Here is a 16551-nt window from a genome sequence, read left to right on the forward strand (position 1 = left end):
CTTAGTGCACTTTACACCTTGCTAAGACTTGAAGGTTTTACCATTGTCAATCAAGCTCTTTTTCATCCATGTAGAATGTAGGAAGGTAGCGGTGCACACAAAAAAACAATACTGGCAAATAGGCAAGCAAACCATGAAACTCGTCGTGTTCATTCAGAGTGAAATTAAACCGACAGCTTCAGCAGGTGAACGAGGGAGACATTTACCCGTCACCAACGCGAGTACATCGGACGAAGCACGCATCGTGGTCTTCTCTTGAACGAGGTTGCTTCGTTTACCAGCCCCAGCCCATACCACCCCAAGGTCCTCCCCAGCCGCCACCCCAGCCACCTCCCCAGCCACCACCCCAGCCGCCACCCCAGCCCATGCCACCCCAAGGTCCACCCCAGCCCCAGAACTGCTCCTTCTTCTGAACGCCCGCGGGTTTTCCGGCCGCAGGAGCCGCCTCGGCCGGCGAAGCAGCAGCAGCACGCAGAGCAGGTTGGTCGGCAGCAGCGACGCTCGCGACAGCAATCGCAGCGACAACAGCAAACGGAGCGAGCTTCATAGCTTTGACAATTCGCAGACGGGTGAGTGTTGCCTGTGCTTTCGTCGAGGCAAATTGCGTTGTGGTGACTTCGTCTGCGGCTCGAAAGTCTGCGCTTCATGTCGTCACAGTGTGGAGAACTCCTTGCCTTCTCCTGGAAACCGGAGATGCACGTCTACTTCCATCGTAGTTGCTATCGTTGGCCTTCAAACTGAACATTCCGATCAACAACGAGTTGAAGTCGTAACTTTTTGCCTTCACGGTTCCATATCCGACAAATCTCATCTACTACCGCTGGCCTTGTCGTGCTGCAGCTCAAGCACGAGTAATCACCGACCATCCTTCAATCTCGATAATGCACAGATGTTCGCTGCAGAATCTCAAAACCACTTGACCATTAACATTTTCCACCATCTACAACTTCACTGCACTACGTGTGCTCACTACGTTTAGACAGATAGGTGCTCCGCAGTTGCTTGACTGGAGCGGGTGAGCTTAACTCACGGTGGGTGCGTCCGTCACCGTCGGCGTGTCCGTCACAGTCGCAAGGGTAGCTGCAGGAGTCACTGTGGGCGTCGGTGTAGGTGTGTGTTTCGGACGACGACTAGGTTTCGATCCCAGCGGGTTCATCGGCTTCGTGGGCGGAGACTTGGACGCTGCTGGCTTTGAAGGCGTCTTGGTACCAGTCGGACCTTTCAACTGACGGGTTGGGCTGGCTGGCGGGTCAGTCGGAGACTGTGGGGCTCCTTCCTCTTCGGAATCGATGATCTCGACGCTACTGTCATCATCGCCATCCTCCGTGTCAACTGCTTGATCGTTCTCGTCGTCACTGTCTTCCTGGCTCAGCGTGAGGTCGTTACCGAAGCTGCTATCCTCGACGCCAGCAAGGTCACGAATATCATTGCCTGGGTCAAGTCCAAAGGCGAGTTCACTGCTGTCGTCGCTCTCGTCCAGTCCCGAGAGAAATTCACTGTCCTCGTCGCTTTCGTCGGGGCCGCGGAGGAATCTTGAGTCGTTTTCGTCACTCCCCGATCCGGAGTAGCTCACGTCATCGGCTTGGGCTGAGACGGATGGAGTTGTAGTCGCCACGAGGGCTGCGACGCAGACAGCGCTTGCGAGCAGGTGGTGCAGGAGCTTCATTGTGCTCGGATGCTTGAGGGCGCGCTTGCCTAGAAGGCTTTCTTCGGTGCTTGGTTGCTCGCTTCTTGGTGTTTTCGATTGTGCCGATCCCAGTGGTGAATCCTTTTTATGTTAGTCATAACGGTGCTGGTGGGTGGCCAAGCTCTCGTAAAGCAGACCCTGCGTGGAGCTCCAGGGCAATAGGAGAGCATACGGCGCTCGTCCTCGGTCTCTATTGCTGGTCTAGCATCTTTCCATAGCAAAGACGTCTCTGATGCATTTGGTTTGGCAGATAAGATAGCAAGGTGGATCTCGCACGCGAGATTATACTAATGCATTCGCTGTCGTCCTCGCTACCTAGCTCACGTTTTGTTAGAGACATCACCTGTGAGTCGAGCACCTAGGCATTGCCTCAACTAATACAGCGGGGTGGACTCGTTCAGCAATATGAGTCTGGCCGGCACATACCGACGAATTGTAGATATATAGTTTTATCTATCTCTTATCTCAGTTGTGATACCATTCATGCAGCCCATTATACTTCCCACCGCAGCGCTCTCGCCTGTGACGTTACCTCCAAGACTATGATGAGACAATATAACACTTAGTGCACTTTACACCTTGCTAAGACTTGAAGGTTTTACCATTGTCAATCAAGCTCTTTTTCATCCATGTAGAATGTAGGAAGGTAGCGGTGCACACAAAAAAACAATACTGGCAAATAGGCAAGCAAACCATGAAACTCGTCGTGTTCATTCAGAGTGAAATTAAACCGACAGCTTCAGCAGGTGAACGAGGGAGACATTTACCCGTCACCAACGCGAGTACATCGGACGAAGCACGCATCGTGGTCTTCTCTTGAACGAGGTTGCTTCGTTTACCAGCCCCAGCCCATACCACCCCAAGGTCCTCCCCAGCCGCCACCCCAGCCACCTCCCCAGCCACCACCCCAGCCGCCACCCCAGCCCATGCCACCCCAAGGTCCACCCCAGCCCCAGAACTGCTCCTTCTTCTGAACGCCCGCGGGTTTTCCGGCCGCAGGAGCCGCCTCGGCCGGCGAAGCAGCAGCAGCACGCAGAGCAGGTTGGTCGGCAGCAGCGACGCTCGCGACAGCAATCGCAGCGACAACAGCAAACGGAGCGAGCTTCATAGCTTTGACAATTCGCAGACGGGTGAGTGTTGCCTGTGCTTTCGTCGAGGCAAATTGCGTTGTGGTGACTTCGTCTGCGGCTCGAAAGTCTGCGCTTCATGTCGTCACAGTGTGGAGAACTCCTTGCCTTCTCCTGGAAACCGGAGATGCACGTCTACTTCCATCGTAGTTGCTATCGTTGGCCTTCAAACTGAACATTCCGATCAACAACGAGTTGAAGTCGTAACTTTTTGCCTTCACGGTTCCATATCCGACAAATCTCATCTACTACCGCTGGCCTTGTCGTGCTGCAGCTCAAGCACGAGTAATCACCGACCATCCTTCAATCTCGATAATGCACAGATGTTCGCTGCAGAATCTCAAAACCACTTGACCATTAACATTTTCCACCATCTACAACTTCACTGCACTACGTGTGCTCACTACGTTTAGACAGATAGGTGCTCCGCAGTTGCTTGACTGGAGCGGGTGAGCTTAACTCACGGTGGGTGCGTCCGTCACCGTCGGCGTGTCCGTCACAGTCGCAAGGGTAGCTGCAGGAGTCACTGTGGGCGTCGGTGTAGGTGTGTGTTTCGGACGACGACTAGGTTTCGATCCCAGCGGGCTCGTCGGCTTCGTGGGCGGAGACTTGGACGCTGCTGGCTTTGAAGGCGTCTTGGTACCAGTCGGACCTTTCAACTGACGGGTTGGGCTGGCTGGCGGGTCAGTCGGAGACTGTGGGGCTCCTTCCTCTTCGGAATCGATGATCTCGACGCTACTGTCATCATCGCCATCCTCCGTGTCAACTGCTTGATCGTTCTCGTCGTCACTGTCTTCCTGGCTCAGCGTGAGGTCGTTACCGAAGCTGCCATCCTCGACGCCAGCAAGGTCACGAATATCATTGCCTGGGTCAAGTCCAAAGGCGAGTTCACTGCTGTCGTCGCTCTCGTCCAGTCCCGAGAGAAATTCACTGTCCTCGTCGCTTTCGTCGGGGCCGCGGAGGAACCTTGAGTCGTTTTCGTCACTCCCCGATCCGGAGTAGCTCACGTCATCGGCTTGGGCTGAGACGGATGGAGTTGTAGTCGCCACGAGGGCTGCGACGCAGACAGCGCTTGCGAGCAGGTGGTGCAGGAGCTTCATTGTGCTCGGATGCTTGAGGGCGCACTTGCCTAGAAGGCTTTCTTCGGTGCTTGGTTGCTCGCTTCTTGGTGTTTTCGATTGTGCCGATCCCAGTGGTGAATCCTTTTCATGTTAGTCATAACGGTGCTGGTGGGTGGCCAAGCTCTCGTAAAGCAGACCCTGCGTGGAGCTCCAGGGCAATAGGAGAGCATACGGCGCTCGTCCTCGGTCTCTATTGCTGGTCTAGCATCTTTCCATAGCAAAGACGTCTCTGATGCATTTGGTTTGGCAGATAAGATAGCAAGGTGGGTCTCGTACGCGAGATTATACTAATGCATTTGCTTCCGTCCTCGCTACCTAGCTCACGTTTTGTTAGAGACATCACCTGTGAGTCGAGCACCTAGGCATTGCCTCAACTAAACTTCCTGCAGCGGTGGAGAAGGAGAACCGCATCGCCAGGACAGTTTTCGACTGTGAGCACTCGGTTATGAAGGAGAAACAACCTGTTGCTTAAAAGTCCGGAGATTGAGAGGAATTTGTTTAAGAGATTGGAGGGTCGGTGATAGTGTGCTCCCTTCCCATTAATTCACTGGGACGCCCCAATTGGCGGCATCTGGTGGACGTGTGCGTGATGACATCGCACAATTGCAACAAGCTTTGGTTACCGTGTTGGATTCATTACTTTATCACATGCTGGCCCATTACCAAAACAGCACGAGAAGCTCAGTTCGGTCAGGCCCATCGAGACTTTATACACGCCCTGCAGCGATGCTGTTCTACTTGGCGTACGGGCACTCGACGCCGTTCATCTCCACGTACACAGACTTGAGCTGCGTCCACGACTCGATACCCGCAAGGCCGTTTTCACGACCGACGCCTGACTTCTTGTATCCACCCCACGGGGTCTCCACCGGCGCGAGGTTGTAGTTGTTGATCCACGTGGTGCCAGCCTGCAGCTCGTCGATCATGCGGTGGGCGCGCGTGATGTCCTTGGTGAAGACACCCGCCGAGAGACCGAAAATCGTGTCATTGGCACGTGCCAGCACCTCCTCTTCAGTGTCGAACGGTAGGATGCACATGACCATGCCGAAGATCTCCTCCCGCACAATGGCCATCTCGTCCTTGCAGTCGACAAAGATAGCCGGCGTCAGGAAAAAGCCGTCCTTGGTAGCCTCCGAGGGCATGATGCGCTCACCGCCGCCCTTCAGCAGCGTAGCTCCCTCCGCCACGCCCTTCTCAACGTAGCTCTGTACCAGCTTCATGTGCTTCTCGTGGATCATAGGGCCAATGTCCGTGGTGGGGTCCATCGGGTCACCGATGCGCAGCTTCAGCGTACGTTCATGCACACGCTGCACAAACCTGTCAAAGATCTTGCGCTGCACAAACACACGCGTGCCGTTGGAGCACACCTGTCCGGACGAGTACCAGTTGCCCATCATGGCGCCCGACACCGCTTGCTCGACATCTGCGTCCTCGAACACAATCAAGGGCGACTTGCCTCCCAGCTCCATCGTCACCTTCTTCAGATCCTTAGCCGCGCCAGCATACACGTTCCTCCCGGTGCCCAGAGACCCCGTGAACGACACTTTGGCCACATCCGCATGCTCCACAAGAGCCTGCCCAGTCTCTCCAGCTCCCAGTACCACGTTGAAAACCCCCTCGGGAACACCTGCTTCCAAGTAAGCCTCAGCGAGCTTCAGCGCCGTCAGCGGCGTCTCCTCCGACGGTTTGAACACCATCGAGTTCCCGAACGCCAGAGCCGGCGCCGACTTCCACGCCGCGCTCTGCAACGGATAGTTCCAGGCCCCCACGCCCGCCGTCACGCCCAGCGGCTCCCGCTTCGTGTACGCCCAGCTGCCTCCTGTCAAGTTCAAGTGCTGGCCGCCTACAGACGGAGCCACGCCCCCGTAGTAGTTCAAACAGTCGGTGGCGCTCAGTACGTCGGTCACCGTCGTCTCGGCAATGGGGCGGCCAGTGTCCAGCGTCTCCAGCGTCGCGATCTCGTCCGTCTGCTGCGTCAAAATGTCCGCAGCTTTGCGCAGAATAGCGCCGCGTTCTGCGGGGCTCAGGCGCTTCCAGTGTTTCTGGGCGGATTGGGCGGCGCTCACGGCCTCGTGCACTTGCGTCTTGTCCGCGGCCTGGAACGAGGTCTCGGGCTGGCGAGTGGTGGCGTTCAGCAGTGTGAAGCTCTGGCCTGAGGCCCGCGGCGCCACGTACTTGCCGTTGATGAAGGACTTGACCACGCGAGATGCCATCGATGAGACTTTTAGGGAGGTTCGTTGAGTGGTTCGCGCAGCGAAAATCCTAGCGTTAGTGTGGCGCACACAATCCCATTTTTCTAGACCAGATTCCATGACTTGGAAAATACACCAGCTCCAGTTAGGTGCGGCCTGCTCCGTTCCTCAATAGTTGGAAGTCAGTTTAACAAAAATGTTGGCGTTCCGAGGTGCTGGGGCGTCGTTGCGGCGGTCGTGGAGCGCGCCACGCCAATACTCTCGGTCATCTACGAGCTCGTCCTTGGTGCCCAGAGCCTTGCACAGCTCTGCGTTTTTGTTGCAGGTCCCACCGCGCTCTAGTCGTTGTGATATTCAAGCTTATCCGACTGAAACTCGGGGATTCGGCTCTCTCCTTGGAACAGGGCGTCGTTCCAAGCCCGTTGCTGCTTCTGAACCCGTGATTGCGTTGCCACCGAAGTATCAGTTGCTGCCTGACGACGTGCACTGCTTTGTGGGTCTCAATGGCAGCGGGAAGACCCAATTTTTGGCCAAGTTACAGGACCACGTGAAGGTGCAGCAAGCCAAAGGGGAACTGCCGGCGTCCTGCCGTCTCGCCAGCCTCAGCCTCGACGCTCATAGAGAATTTGTGGCCAAGAACGGACATCGAGTGGTGGCTGATGTGCTGGGCGGCATTGGCTCGCCCACGGCTCGGGATTTGATCGTGAGACTCGGACTGTTCCCGGTTTGGGAACAGCGAGTGAAGCACTTGTCGACCGGAGAAATGAGGAAGTTGCTGCTGGCGGTGGCGCTGCTGGAGACGCCCAAAGCATCGGTGCTGATTCTGGATCAACCGTTCGACGGTCTGGATGTGAAGGCGAGGAGGCAGCTGCAGTGGATGCTCGGACAGTTGACGAGAGGGTTTACTCGACTGCTGGTGGAGACGACCGGCGCTAAGCATGAGGCGTTCGCTTACAAGACCCAAGTCCTGCTGGTTGCGAACCGTTTGGAGCAGGTTTTCCCCGAGATCTTCTCGCACACGGTGCTGTTGAAGCAAGGCGAGCAGGACGACGTGGAGATGGTGGCGTGGCCAGAAGACAAGGAAAACGACGCACGCAACAAGGCCATGATGAAAAAGCTGACAGATTTTTACGAAGAAGAACGTGAGAAGCGCGTAGCTATGACAGAGACGGAGCTCGTCTCACTTGTCGGGCAGCTCTTCGATTGTCAGGGCGTAGCTGAGGCTGCGACTCCCGCAGTGCAGTTGAATGGCGTCTCTATCTCGTACGACCACAAGCGCGTGTTGCTGGAAGATGTGGATTTTACACGACAGTGCCACGAGCACTGGGCTCTACTGGGACCTAATGGTTCGGGCAAGAGCTCACTGATGCGTGTGCTTATGCAGACCGCCGGTCACGGCCTCACAAAAGGCGAGGTCCTGGTTGTTGGCGAGAAGATCCACACTTCCAGCTCTACCTCGTCAAACGACGATGCCACTGTGTCAAAGTCCAGGAAGGAGGCGATCTCAACTGACCAGCACATTCAACTGTTGCACAAAAGCCTGCAATCTGAAGAAACGGAGGACCAATCCGCCTTCAGTCTCATTGAAAGCAACGCAGCAAGTCCAGAGGCTGCCAGTGTCGCTATGCAGCTATTCGTTTTGCCCGATGCAGTGAAGACGCGTACTCTGTCGCAGCTGTCGCAGGGGGAGCAGAAGCTCGTGCTGATTGCTCGTTCGCTGGCCGCGCGTCCAAAGCTGTTGATCCTGGATGAAATCACGCACGGCCTCGATCCGTTCAACCGTGCCCATGTACTGCGTGTGATCGAGGCCATCGGACAGCACGCTGCGCAGCAGACACACATGGTACTCATCACGCACCACGAGGAAGAGATCACCCCGTGCTTCTCCAGCATTTTTGAGATCCAGAACAAACAGCTCGTCGAGCGTCCTCGCCAACAGCAGTCGCAGGAAAATACCGCCTAATTTGTGTGATCCAATTGTCAGGATAGAGTGCAATGGTAAGACAATAGAAGTGCATTGCTATGTAAAGTTGCTGAATTGTTCAGTGAGCAGTGATGGATCTCTAAAATGTGTACTCAGTGAAGGTGGTGGCTTCCTCCCGGCGCATCTGGCTGGACTTTGGAGTAGGTAAAGATCCTGTTGCCTGGCTTTTGGGGGCGGTGCTGCCACTGAATGCGAGTGCGAGGAAATCTACACTCCCGCAGCTACTAGTGCCTGGATATGGCGGCGGTGGTGGAAGTGGAGCAGAATTTCCAGAGTCATCTGGATGAATATCTGCGTCGTATTCCGGTGCTGAAGGAGGATACAGAGAGCCCACCGGTGGTAGCATGCACGTTAAACTGGGCTGGGGTGGCTGCGAATACGAAACCACAGAAGACTCCACTTGCGAGTTCAACGCCACCTCCACCACAGGCTTCGCGGGGATCAATAAAGAGGCCGAAACACTCGTGCCGGCAGCGGTTTTGACGTCAGGCGACAGCGAGATGTGGCCGATACACATCTCGCAGAACGACGAGGTCATCGGGTTGAGAAACGTGCACTGGCCGCAGCTCCAATTTCCACTCACCTCACTTAACTCTGTTTGAGATGGTTCGCCGTGCTCAATAGCATCAGCGTTCATGGACTGGTCGTTAGCCAGTTCTCCTTCAACGCACTCTTCAGCGACTTCAGCGTCGACAGTGTGCGCTTCGACTACGTCGCTCCCATCGATCTGACCGCCAACGTGTTCACCACTGCCTTGCAAACTCAACAAGGTTGCAGCTGCCTCTCCACTATCTTGGTAACCTGAGGCCGTGTCCGTGCAAGTACTGCTGTAGTACCCCTCGTGGCCAACTCCATAGGTCTCGTCGTACGAAGGTGGGTTGGTAGAGAACGTCGAGTACTCCGCCTGTCCATAATTGTACTGACCTGAGCTAGAATCCGTCGCTGGCTCACTGCTTGGGTAGACATACCCCTCTGCGTAGTAATCTGCTGCGACTTGGCCACCTCCTTCAGCAGCGGAAGCGTATCCAGTAGCATCTTCCGTCCACTGCTGAGTGCCAACTTCACTTTCACCTCCTGGCGTGAGGGAAGGACGCACCGCCGCGTAGTAGTCTTCGTAGCCGTAGGTTGACACTGACTCAAGGTGGGGAGCTGTTTGGTCAAGAACCTGCTGAATCGCGAGCTTCAAGCGCCCTGGTACTTCAAGTCTATCCACCAATTCCCCATAGTTCAGTCAACCGTAGCGGCAAGATGGCAAAGTCAGTGTTACTACCGTACACTTGCCACTCGGCCGTCTCGCGCCGGGCACTCCTCAAGTCTCCAGCCGTTTGGAACCAATGCTTACTACACCGTCGCAGATGTTGAGTTTAGTTGCGAGTGCATTCAGATTGAGTTGCCATTTCGACGTACCTGACGAGATAATCGCAGATTTTCTGGAGCTGCTCGTGGCTCTGCGCCTTGCCGATCTGCTCGGCTGCCATCCACACGACCGAAGCCGTCGGCGTCTCGTCGGCCACCACCCAGTTCATTCTCGACGACCTCGAGTTTCGAAGAGTGAACGGAGTCACATGCACGTTTCGACCAACTATGAATAGGAGTTTGATGGCCATGCTGTATTTCAAAACCTCCTCGCAAAAATAAAGTAGCGCGTTGTGCGAGGCTCTGCAGCACCCGGGCGAGAACCATCAGTTCCCCGAAGCTTCATAGCGACGATATCATGCTGACAGGCCCACGGACCACTTGGGGTCTCTTGCAGAAAGCCCCCCACCTTCCATTCTAGGGATTCCGTCACTTGGCCATCCAAGGTAAGAGACGCATGTCCAGCATGCCGTCGATGGGTTGCAACCCCAGCCATCACTTCCGATCCAAGTTTGTGCCATGGCCTCATTATCGAATTCGACTCGCTCCACACAGCCAAGTCGGCCATGAGCTCCGACGTCGAAGGCACTGCCGCTGCTGGCGGTCGAGTCGCTCTTCGAGGCGTTGAGCGGATGGTGTCATCGACCGACGGAGTGTCCACCAAGATCGCGCATTCGATGCTCGTCCGTGGCGACACGTCGGCGCTCCTCCGGTTCCTACCCACAGCGGTCATGAACACCTTCAACGTGCACCCTCGGATGCGAGCTCTTCAACTCACGGACCAACCGTTCACGGCGGAGATCCAATCTCCGTTAACTTCAGACAGCGTCACCAACTTGCTGCGAGTTCGGATGCTGTCACCTGCAGACTATGGAGACGGGAGCCCTACAAGTTGGCAGGCGGTCGTGGAGAAGGAGTGCAGTCTCGGCTTCGACCGGTATGGCCAACTGCCCTTCTACCTGTCGGTGTGGGTAGCCAAACGCAAGAATACTGCCCGGTTCCTGCTCTTCTCGGACCAGTACATGTCCGACGCGTTCTCGGGTGTCGTGGTGCTCAACTGCATCCTCGAGCAAGTGTCGCTGCTTGCTAGACAAGTCTCCAATGAGTCAACGTCACCGGTCAAGGAGCTGCCACTGCGTCCTTCGCTCTACCGCATGTGGCTCGGCAAGATCACGTGGGCCAAGCCATTACTCAAAGGGACCAACGCACTATTCGGTCGTCGCATGTTTCGAGGCAACGTGCACAAGTTCACGCCGTTGCTGGCGGCTCGAGAGGATCAGAAGGACTTTGCCATTCCTCCTAGCACGAATAGCACCAGTGCTCTGTTCGCTGACGGAGAGGCCACGTGCATGCGTGAGGCGTTGGCTACATGCAAGAAGGAGTGCGTGACCCTCCACGGAGCATTGGTGGTCGTCGTGCTGCTCGCTTTGTATCGCGTACGCAGTGGCAAGGAGCCGCGTGGACGCTTCAATCCTTTCCGAGTTGCGATGGATGTGGACTGCAACATGCGGCGCCACGTCCAGCACCCAGCAGCGGAGGACCAGGTCGGCATGTTCACAGCGACGACGGATCTCGACTGGCTGGTGTCGGAAGGCGTGGACATGTTGACGACGCAGTTCTGGGACTTGGCTGGGCGCGCCACTCGCGAGATTGATGCCAACCTCAAGAATACCATGAGCATGGCTCTGCCTACCATCACAGCGGACCAGAAGCTCAACGCGCAGATGGACCCGTCGTTCCTTAGGAATGTGCGCGTGGCTCACTCGGTCACGGCTGATGTGGGGGCGGCTGAGGTCGTGCAGTACCCGTTCGACAAAGTGCACGTCCTCAGTGCCAGCTCCGACACCGATAGTCGACGCGGGTTGCTGTCGTACAGGAAGTTGCACCAGTCGACACCCAGCAGTGAGGGAAATTCGACTCGATCGTGGCGTGAGGAGAGTGTGGCGCCGGTTTCTCGCAACGCGTTGTCGGTCGAGAGTTTGCACGTGTACAAGGCGCTACCACACCTCGCTCCGTCGGCGACTGTCTTTTTGTCGTCAGTCAACGCGTTCGGGTACTCCATGGCGCACAAGGTGGAGCCTGAGGTAGGGAAGAACCTTTTCACGGCCCTCGTGGTGCTTTGCGAGAGTCTGGGCAGTATCGGAGCTGACGAGAACCTGGTTGACGTACTGGCACGTCTGGACGGGTAAAAAGCAAGCTCGACGAACTCCGAGCCGGTAGTCACCGGACATTGCAACTCTATGGAAGAGTCTTTGGCGACGTCTACGCTGCGTACGCTAGCAAAATTCGTTCAGGATAATGCATATTCTGCAATCTAAAAAACACACACACTTCACACCATTAAACATTTCCCACTAGCTACAGCTTCACGTTAGATGCTTGGTTAAGATTTCTCGGTGACGAGAAACAACATCAACCTGCTATTCATCGGAAAGATCTGTTCGAGGACCAACGATCGTGGAAGTAGACGTGCATCTCCGGTTTCCAGGAGAAGGCAAGGAGCTCTCCAAACTGTGACGACATGAAGCGCAGACTTTCGAGCCGCAGACGAAGTCACCACAACGCAATTTGCCTCGACGAAAGCACAGGCAACACTCACCCGTCTGCGAATTGTCAAAGCTATGAAGCTCGCTCCGTTTGCTGTTGTCGCTGCGATTGCTGTCGCGAGCGTCGCTGCTGCCGACCAACCTGCTCTGCGTGCTGCTGCTGCTTCGCCGGCCGAAGCGGCTCCTGCGGCCGGAAAACCCGCGGGCGTTCAGAAGAAGGAGCAGTTCTGGGGCTGGGGTGGACCTTGGGGTGGCATGGGCTGGGGCGGCGGCTGGGGTGGTGGCTGGGGAGGTGGCTGGGGTGGCGGCTGGGGCGGACCTTGGGGTGGTATGGGCTGGGGCTGGTAAGCAAAGCAACCTCGTTCAAGAGAAGACCACGATGCGTGCTTCGCCCGATGTACTCGCGCTGGTGACGGGTAAATGTCTCCCTCGTTCACCTGCTGAAGCTGTCGGTTTAATTTGACGCTGAATGAACATGACGAGTTTCATGGTTCGCTTGCCTATTTGCCAGTATTGTTTTTTGTGTGCACTGCTACCGCTTGATTGACAATGGTAAACCCTTCAAGTCTTAGCAAGGTGTAAAGTGCACTTAAGTGTCATATTGTCTCATCATAGTCTTGGAGATAACGTCCCAGCCGAGAGCGTTGCGGTGGGAAGTATAATGGGCTGCAAGAACGGTGTCACAACTGAGATAAGAGATAGATAAAATATATATCTACAATTCGTCGGTATGTGCCGGCCAGACTCATATTGCTGAACGAGTCCACCCCGCTGTATTAGTTGAGGCAATGCCTAGGTGCTCGACTCACAGGTGATGTCTCTAACAAAACGTGAGCTAGGTAGCGAGGACGACAGCGAATGCATTAGTATAATCTCGCGTACGAGACCCACCTCGCTATCTTATCTGCCAAACCAAATGCATCAGAGACGTCTTTGCTATGGAAAGATGCTAGACCAGCAATAGAGACCGAGGACGAGCGCCGTATGCTCTCCTATTGCCCTGGAGCTCCACGCAGGGTCTGCTTTACGAGAGCTTGGCCACCCACCAGCACCGTTATGACTAACATGAAAAGGATTCACCACTGGGATCGGCACAATCGAAAACACCAAGAAGCGAGCAACCAAGCACCGAAGAAAGCCTTCTAGGCAAGTGCGCCCTCAAGCATCCGAGCACAATGAAGCTCCTGCACCACCTGCTCGCAAGCGCTGTCTGCGTCGCAGCCCTCGTGGCGACTACAACTCCATCCGTCTCAGCCCAAGCCGATGACGTGAGCTACTCCGGATCGGGGAGTGACGAAAACGACTCAAGGTTCCTCCGCGGCCCCGACGAAAGCGACGAGGACAGTGAATTTCTCTCGGGACTGGACGAGAGCGACGACAGCAGTGAACTCGCCTTTGGACTTGACCCAGGCAATGATATTCGTGACCTTGCTGGCGTCGAGGATGGCAGCTTCGGTAACGACCTCACGCTGAGCCAGGAAGACAGTGACGACGAGAACGATCAAGCAGTTGACACCGAGGAGGGCGATGATGACAGTAGCGTCGAGATCATCGATTCCGAAGAGGAAGGAGCCCCACAGTCTCCGACTGACCCGCCAGCCAGCCCAACCCGTCAGTTGAAAGGTCCGACTGGTACCAAGACGCCTTCAAAGCCAGCAACGTTCAAGTCTCCGCCCACGAAGCCGACGAGCCCGCTGGGATCGAAACCTAGTCGTCGTCCGAAACACACACCTACACCGACGCCCACAGTGACTCCTGCAGCTACCCTTGCGACTGTGACGGACACGCCGACGGTGACGGACGCACCCACCGTGAGTTAAGCTCACCCGCTCCAGTCAAGCAACTGCGGAGCACCTATCTGTCTAAACGTAGTGAGCACACGTAGTGCAGTGAAGTTGTAGATGGTGGAAAATGTTAATGGTCAAGTGGTTTTGAGATTCTGCAGCGAACATCTGTGCATTATCGAGATTGAAGGATGGTCGGTGATTGCTTGTGCGTGAGCTGCAGCACGACAAGGCCAGCGTCCGTAGATGAGATTTGTCGGATATGGAACCGTGAAGGCAAAAAGTTACGACTTCAACTTGTTGTTGATCGGAATGTTCAGTTTGAAGGCCAACGATAGCAACTACGATGGAAGTAGACGTGCATCTCCGGTTTCCAGGAGAAGGCAAGGAGTTCTCCAAACTGTGACGACATGAAGCGCAGACTTTCGAGCCGCAGACGAAGTCACCACAACGCAATTTGCCTCGACGAAAGCACAAGCAACACTCACCCGTCTGCGAATTGTCAAAGCTATGAAGCTCGCTCCGTTTGCTGTTGTCGCTGCGATTGCTGTCGCGAGCGTCGCTGCTGCCGACCAACCTGCTCTGCGTGCTGCTGCTGCTTCGCCGGCCGAAGCGGCTCCTGCGGCCGGAAAACCCGCGGGCGTTCAGAAGAAGGAGCAGTTCTGGGGCTGGGGTGGACCTTGGGGTGGCATGGGCTGGGGCGGCGGCTGGGGTGGTGGCTGGGGAGGTGGCTGGGGTGGCGGCTGGGGCGGACCTTGGGGTGGTATGGGCTGGGGCTGGTAAACGAAGCAACCTCGTTCAAGAGAAGACCACGATGCGTGCCTCACCCGGCACTTTCAACTGAAGTCGCCGCTCTAATTTGACGCTGAATGAACACGACGAGTTTCGTGATTTGGTTGTGTTTGTATTACTCGTTTGTGCACCATCTTTCTAGGTTCCCCTACAGGTCCTCTACTTTCTCTACAGTACTATGGTGAAGGCTCTTCACATTTCTAAGCGATGGCACGCGTTAAGCTGGAATTCGTTCAGGTAGTGTTTCCCCAAACGCTGCACTGCTAACACCACAAACTGTTTCGAATCCCTACTTCATCTTCCAATTGTCAAGCTGCTACCAATAGTAATGACTACATTGTTTAGAATTGCATGCAAATATCATTTAGTTGCTGTGTGTAGTAAACGAATCAACGCGGAGTACGCTACATGTAGGTTCAAGTGGTTGATGATTCTGTTTCACGTCTCGGTCTCAAATGCATGAACGGAGCAAAGGTGAGTAACTCCAGACTTTGAAGGTGTAGACAATCAATAGGACGAGGAGATATCACAACACTAATCCAGGAAGAAAGAGCTAATGAATTCATAGCAGCAGTGCTGATCTAACTCCTACTAAAGCCGCATTTACAATGTGAGGTTTTCTAGTACGTTGGCTAGTGTATCATCAGCTCCGATGTTGCCAACATTCTCACAAACTGCCACCCATGCGGCGAAGAGAGATTTGGCTGCGTCGTCCTCGCACTTGTGTCCCATAGCATAGCCAAACGAATCCACCGACGAAAGATAGAAAACTGCTGAGGGGCCCAGGTGGGGAACCGGATTGTACACGTGCAGGCTCTTCACTTCGAGCGTGCTCTTGTCTGCAGTACCAAGCGAATGCACTTTTGCATACGGATAACGCCCCACGTTAGAGATATTGGCGTCCGAAGTCTGGGAGTGACGGATGTTGAGAGCTTTCGCGAACGAAGGTTGCATCTTGGCGTTGATCCTCTGGTCCATAATAATGGGCACAGACGCCAACGTCATCGTTTGGCGAACCTTTCCGTCGATCTCAAGCTTCGCTCGGCGGGCAAGATCCCAGAATCGCGTGGTCTTCAAGTCGACACCTTCAGTCGCAAGCCACCCGAGGTCACTGAACGTCAAATAAGCTCCGACCGGCGTTTCTTGAGGTGGGCAGGGCACACGTTTACGCATGTTGTAGTCCATGTCTGCCATGAACTTGAACGGTGCTTCAGCATCGAAGGTCGGAAGCCCTTTCGCTGCATGGTAGAAGGCGAGGAGGATAGCCCCCACGACAGCACCGCCAAAGGTGACTCTTTCATCTTTGCACTTAGCAAGCGCCTTGTTCATACAGCCGGGATCGCCCTGCGCGAATGACGCTGAGGTCGAATTAGACACGGGTGGGACCACGAAGTCGTGTTGATCGGCTCGAGCTGGTAGAACGGGGTTGAACTTCTTCATCTCGCTGCGGTAGATCGCCTTCCCAAGCACCGAGATGACGCCCTTCATCAAGGTTTTGGAGAGCTTCTTCTTCGACAACCACATGTCGTAAAACGAAGGACGCAACGGGGACTCTAGGACTTGAGTATCTTCCGTTTGGGTTTCTTGAGCAGCAAGTGACGCTACATGCTCGAGGATGCAGTTGAGCACTACCATCCCCGAATACCCGTCTGACATGTAGTGGTCCGAGAAGAGCATGAGGCGTGCTTGCTTTGCTTCCGCATCGACCCAGACCGTCAAGAAGAAGGGGAATTCCGTGTATCGCTCGAAGCCCATGTTGCACTCGTCATCAGCGTAATGGTGCCAGGCTTCGAAAGAGTCTTCGACTTCAGAGAACCGTCGGATCCGAAGGAGGTTTTTGCTGCTGACGTCGCTCCTAGTGACAGGAGCTTGGATCTCGGCTGTGAAAGCTTTTTCCTTGACTTGTAGCGCTCGCATACGGGGGTGCACGTTGAACGTCCGCGTAAGAGCTTCTGGTAGGCA

General features: G+C 55.3%; 8 protein-coding genes across 8 annotated transcripts; 3 read left to right on the forward strand and 5 right to left on the reverse strand.

The window, feature by feature from the left end:
- Window positions 1-1021: 1021 nt before the first annotated feature.
- KRP23_12515 (uncharacterized protein) lies at window positions 1022-1666 on the reverse strand (the record flags this gene model as incomplete). The annotated part of the gene is made up of 1 exon (XM_067883143.1): window positions 1022-1666. One exon carries the CDS (start codon window positions 1664-1666, stop codon window positions 1022-1024), a length of 645 nt encoding a protein of 214 aa, XP_067739423.1.
- A 1603-nt stretch (window positions 1667-3269) lies between these two features.
- KRP23_12516 (uncharacterized protein) lies at window positions 3270-3914 on the reverse strand (the record flags this gene model as incomplete). Its single annotated transcript, XM_067883144.1, has 1 exon — window positions 3270-3914. The coding sequence occupies one exon, from the start codon at window positions 3912-3914 to the stop codon at window positions 3270-3272; it is 645 nt and encodes a 214-aa protein (XP_067739424.1).
- Window positions 3915-4669: 755 nt separating this feature from the next.
- On the reverse strand, window positions 4670-6148 carry KRP23_12517 (Betaine aldehyde dehydrogenase; the record flags this gene model as incomplete). The annotated part of the gene is made up of 1 exon (XM_067883145.1): window positions 4670-6148. One exon carries the CDS (start codon window positions 6146-6148, stop codon window positions 4670-4672), a length of 1479 nt encoding a protein of 492 aa, XP_067739425.1.
- A 175-nt stretch (window positions 6149-6323) lies between these two features.
- On the forward strand, window positions 6324-8090 carry KRP23_12518 (ABC transporter ATP-binding protein ModF; the record flags this gene model as incomplete). The annotated part of the gene is made up of 1 exon (XM_067883146.1): window positions 6324-8090. One exon carries the CDS (start codon window positions 6324-6326, stop codon window positions 8088-8090), a length of 1767 nt encoding a protein of 588 aa, XP_067739426.1.
- Window positions 8091-8190: 100 nt separating this feature from the next.
- Window positions 8191-9637, reverse strand: KRP23_12519 (uncharacterized protein; the record flags this gene model as incomplete). Its single annotated transcript, XM_067883147.1, has 3 exons — window positions 8191-9316; window positions 9387-9452; window positions 9519-9637. 3 exons carry the CDS (start codon window positions 9635-9637, stop codon window positions 8191-8193), a joined length of 1311 nt encoding a protein of 436 aa, XP_067739427.1.
- Window positions 9638-10033: 396 nt separating this feature from the next.
- KRP23_12520 (uncharacterized protein) lies at window positions 10034-11656 on the forward strand (the record flags this gene model as incomplete). The annotated part of the gene is made up of 1 exon (XM_067883148.1): window positions 10034-11656. One exon carries the CDS (start codon window positions 10034-10036, stop codon window positions 11654-11656), a length of 1623 nt encoding a protein of 540 aa, XP_067739428.1.
- Window positions 11657-13188: 1532 nt separating this feature from the next.
- Window positions 13189-13833, forward strand: KRP23_12521 (uncharacterized protein; the record flags this gene model as incomplete). The annotated part of the gene is made up of 1 exon (XM_067883150.1): window positions 13189-13833. One exon carries the CDS (start codon window positions 13189-13191, stop codon window positions 13831-13833), a length of 645 nt encoding a protein of 214 aa, XP_067739429.1.
- Window positions 13834-15192: 1359 nt separating this feature from the next.
- On the reverse strand, window positions 15193-16266 carry KRP23_12522 (uncharacterized protein; the record flags this gene model as incomplete). Its single annotated transcript, XM_067883151.1, has 1 exon — window positions 15193-16266. One exon carries the CDS (start codon window positions 16264-16266, stop codon window positions 15193-15195), a length of 1074 nt encoding a protein of 357 aa, XP_067739430.1.
- Between the last annotated feature and the right edge of the window lie 285 nt (window positions 16267-16551).

This window comes from Phytophthora ramorum (genome assembly GCF_020800215.1).
Source record: "Phytophthora ramorum isolate Pr-102 chromosome Unknown Phyram_PR-102_s0015, whole genome shotgun sequence".
Classification (NCBI taxonomy): domain Eukaryota; phylum Oomycota; class Peronosporomycetes; order Peronosporales; family Peronosporaceae; genus Phytophthora; species Phytophthora ramorum.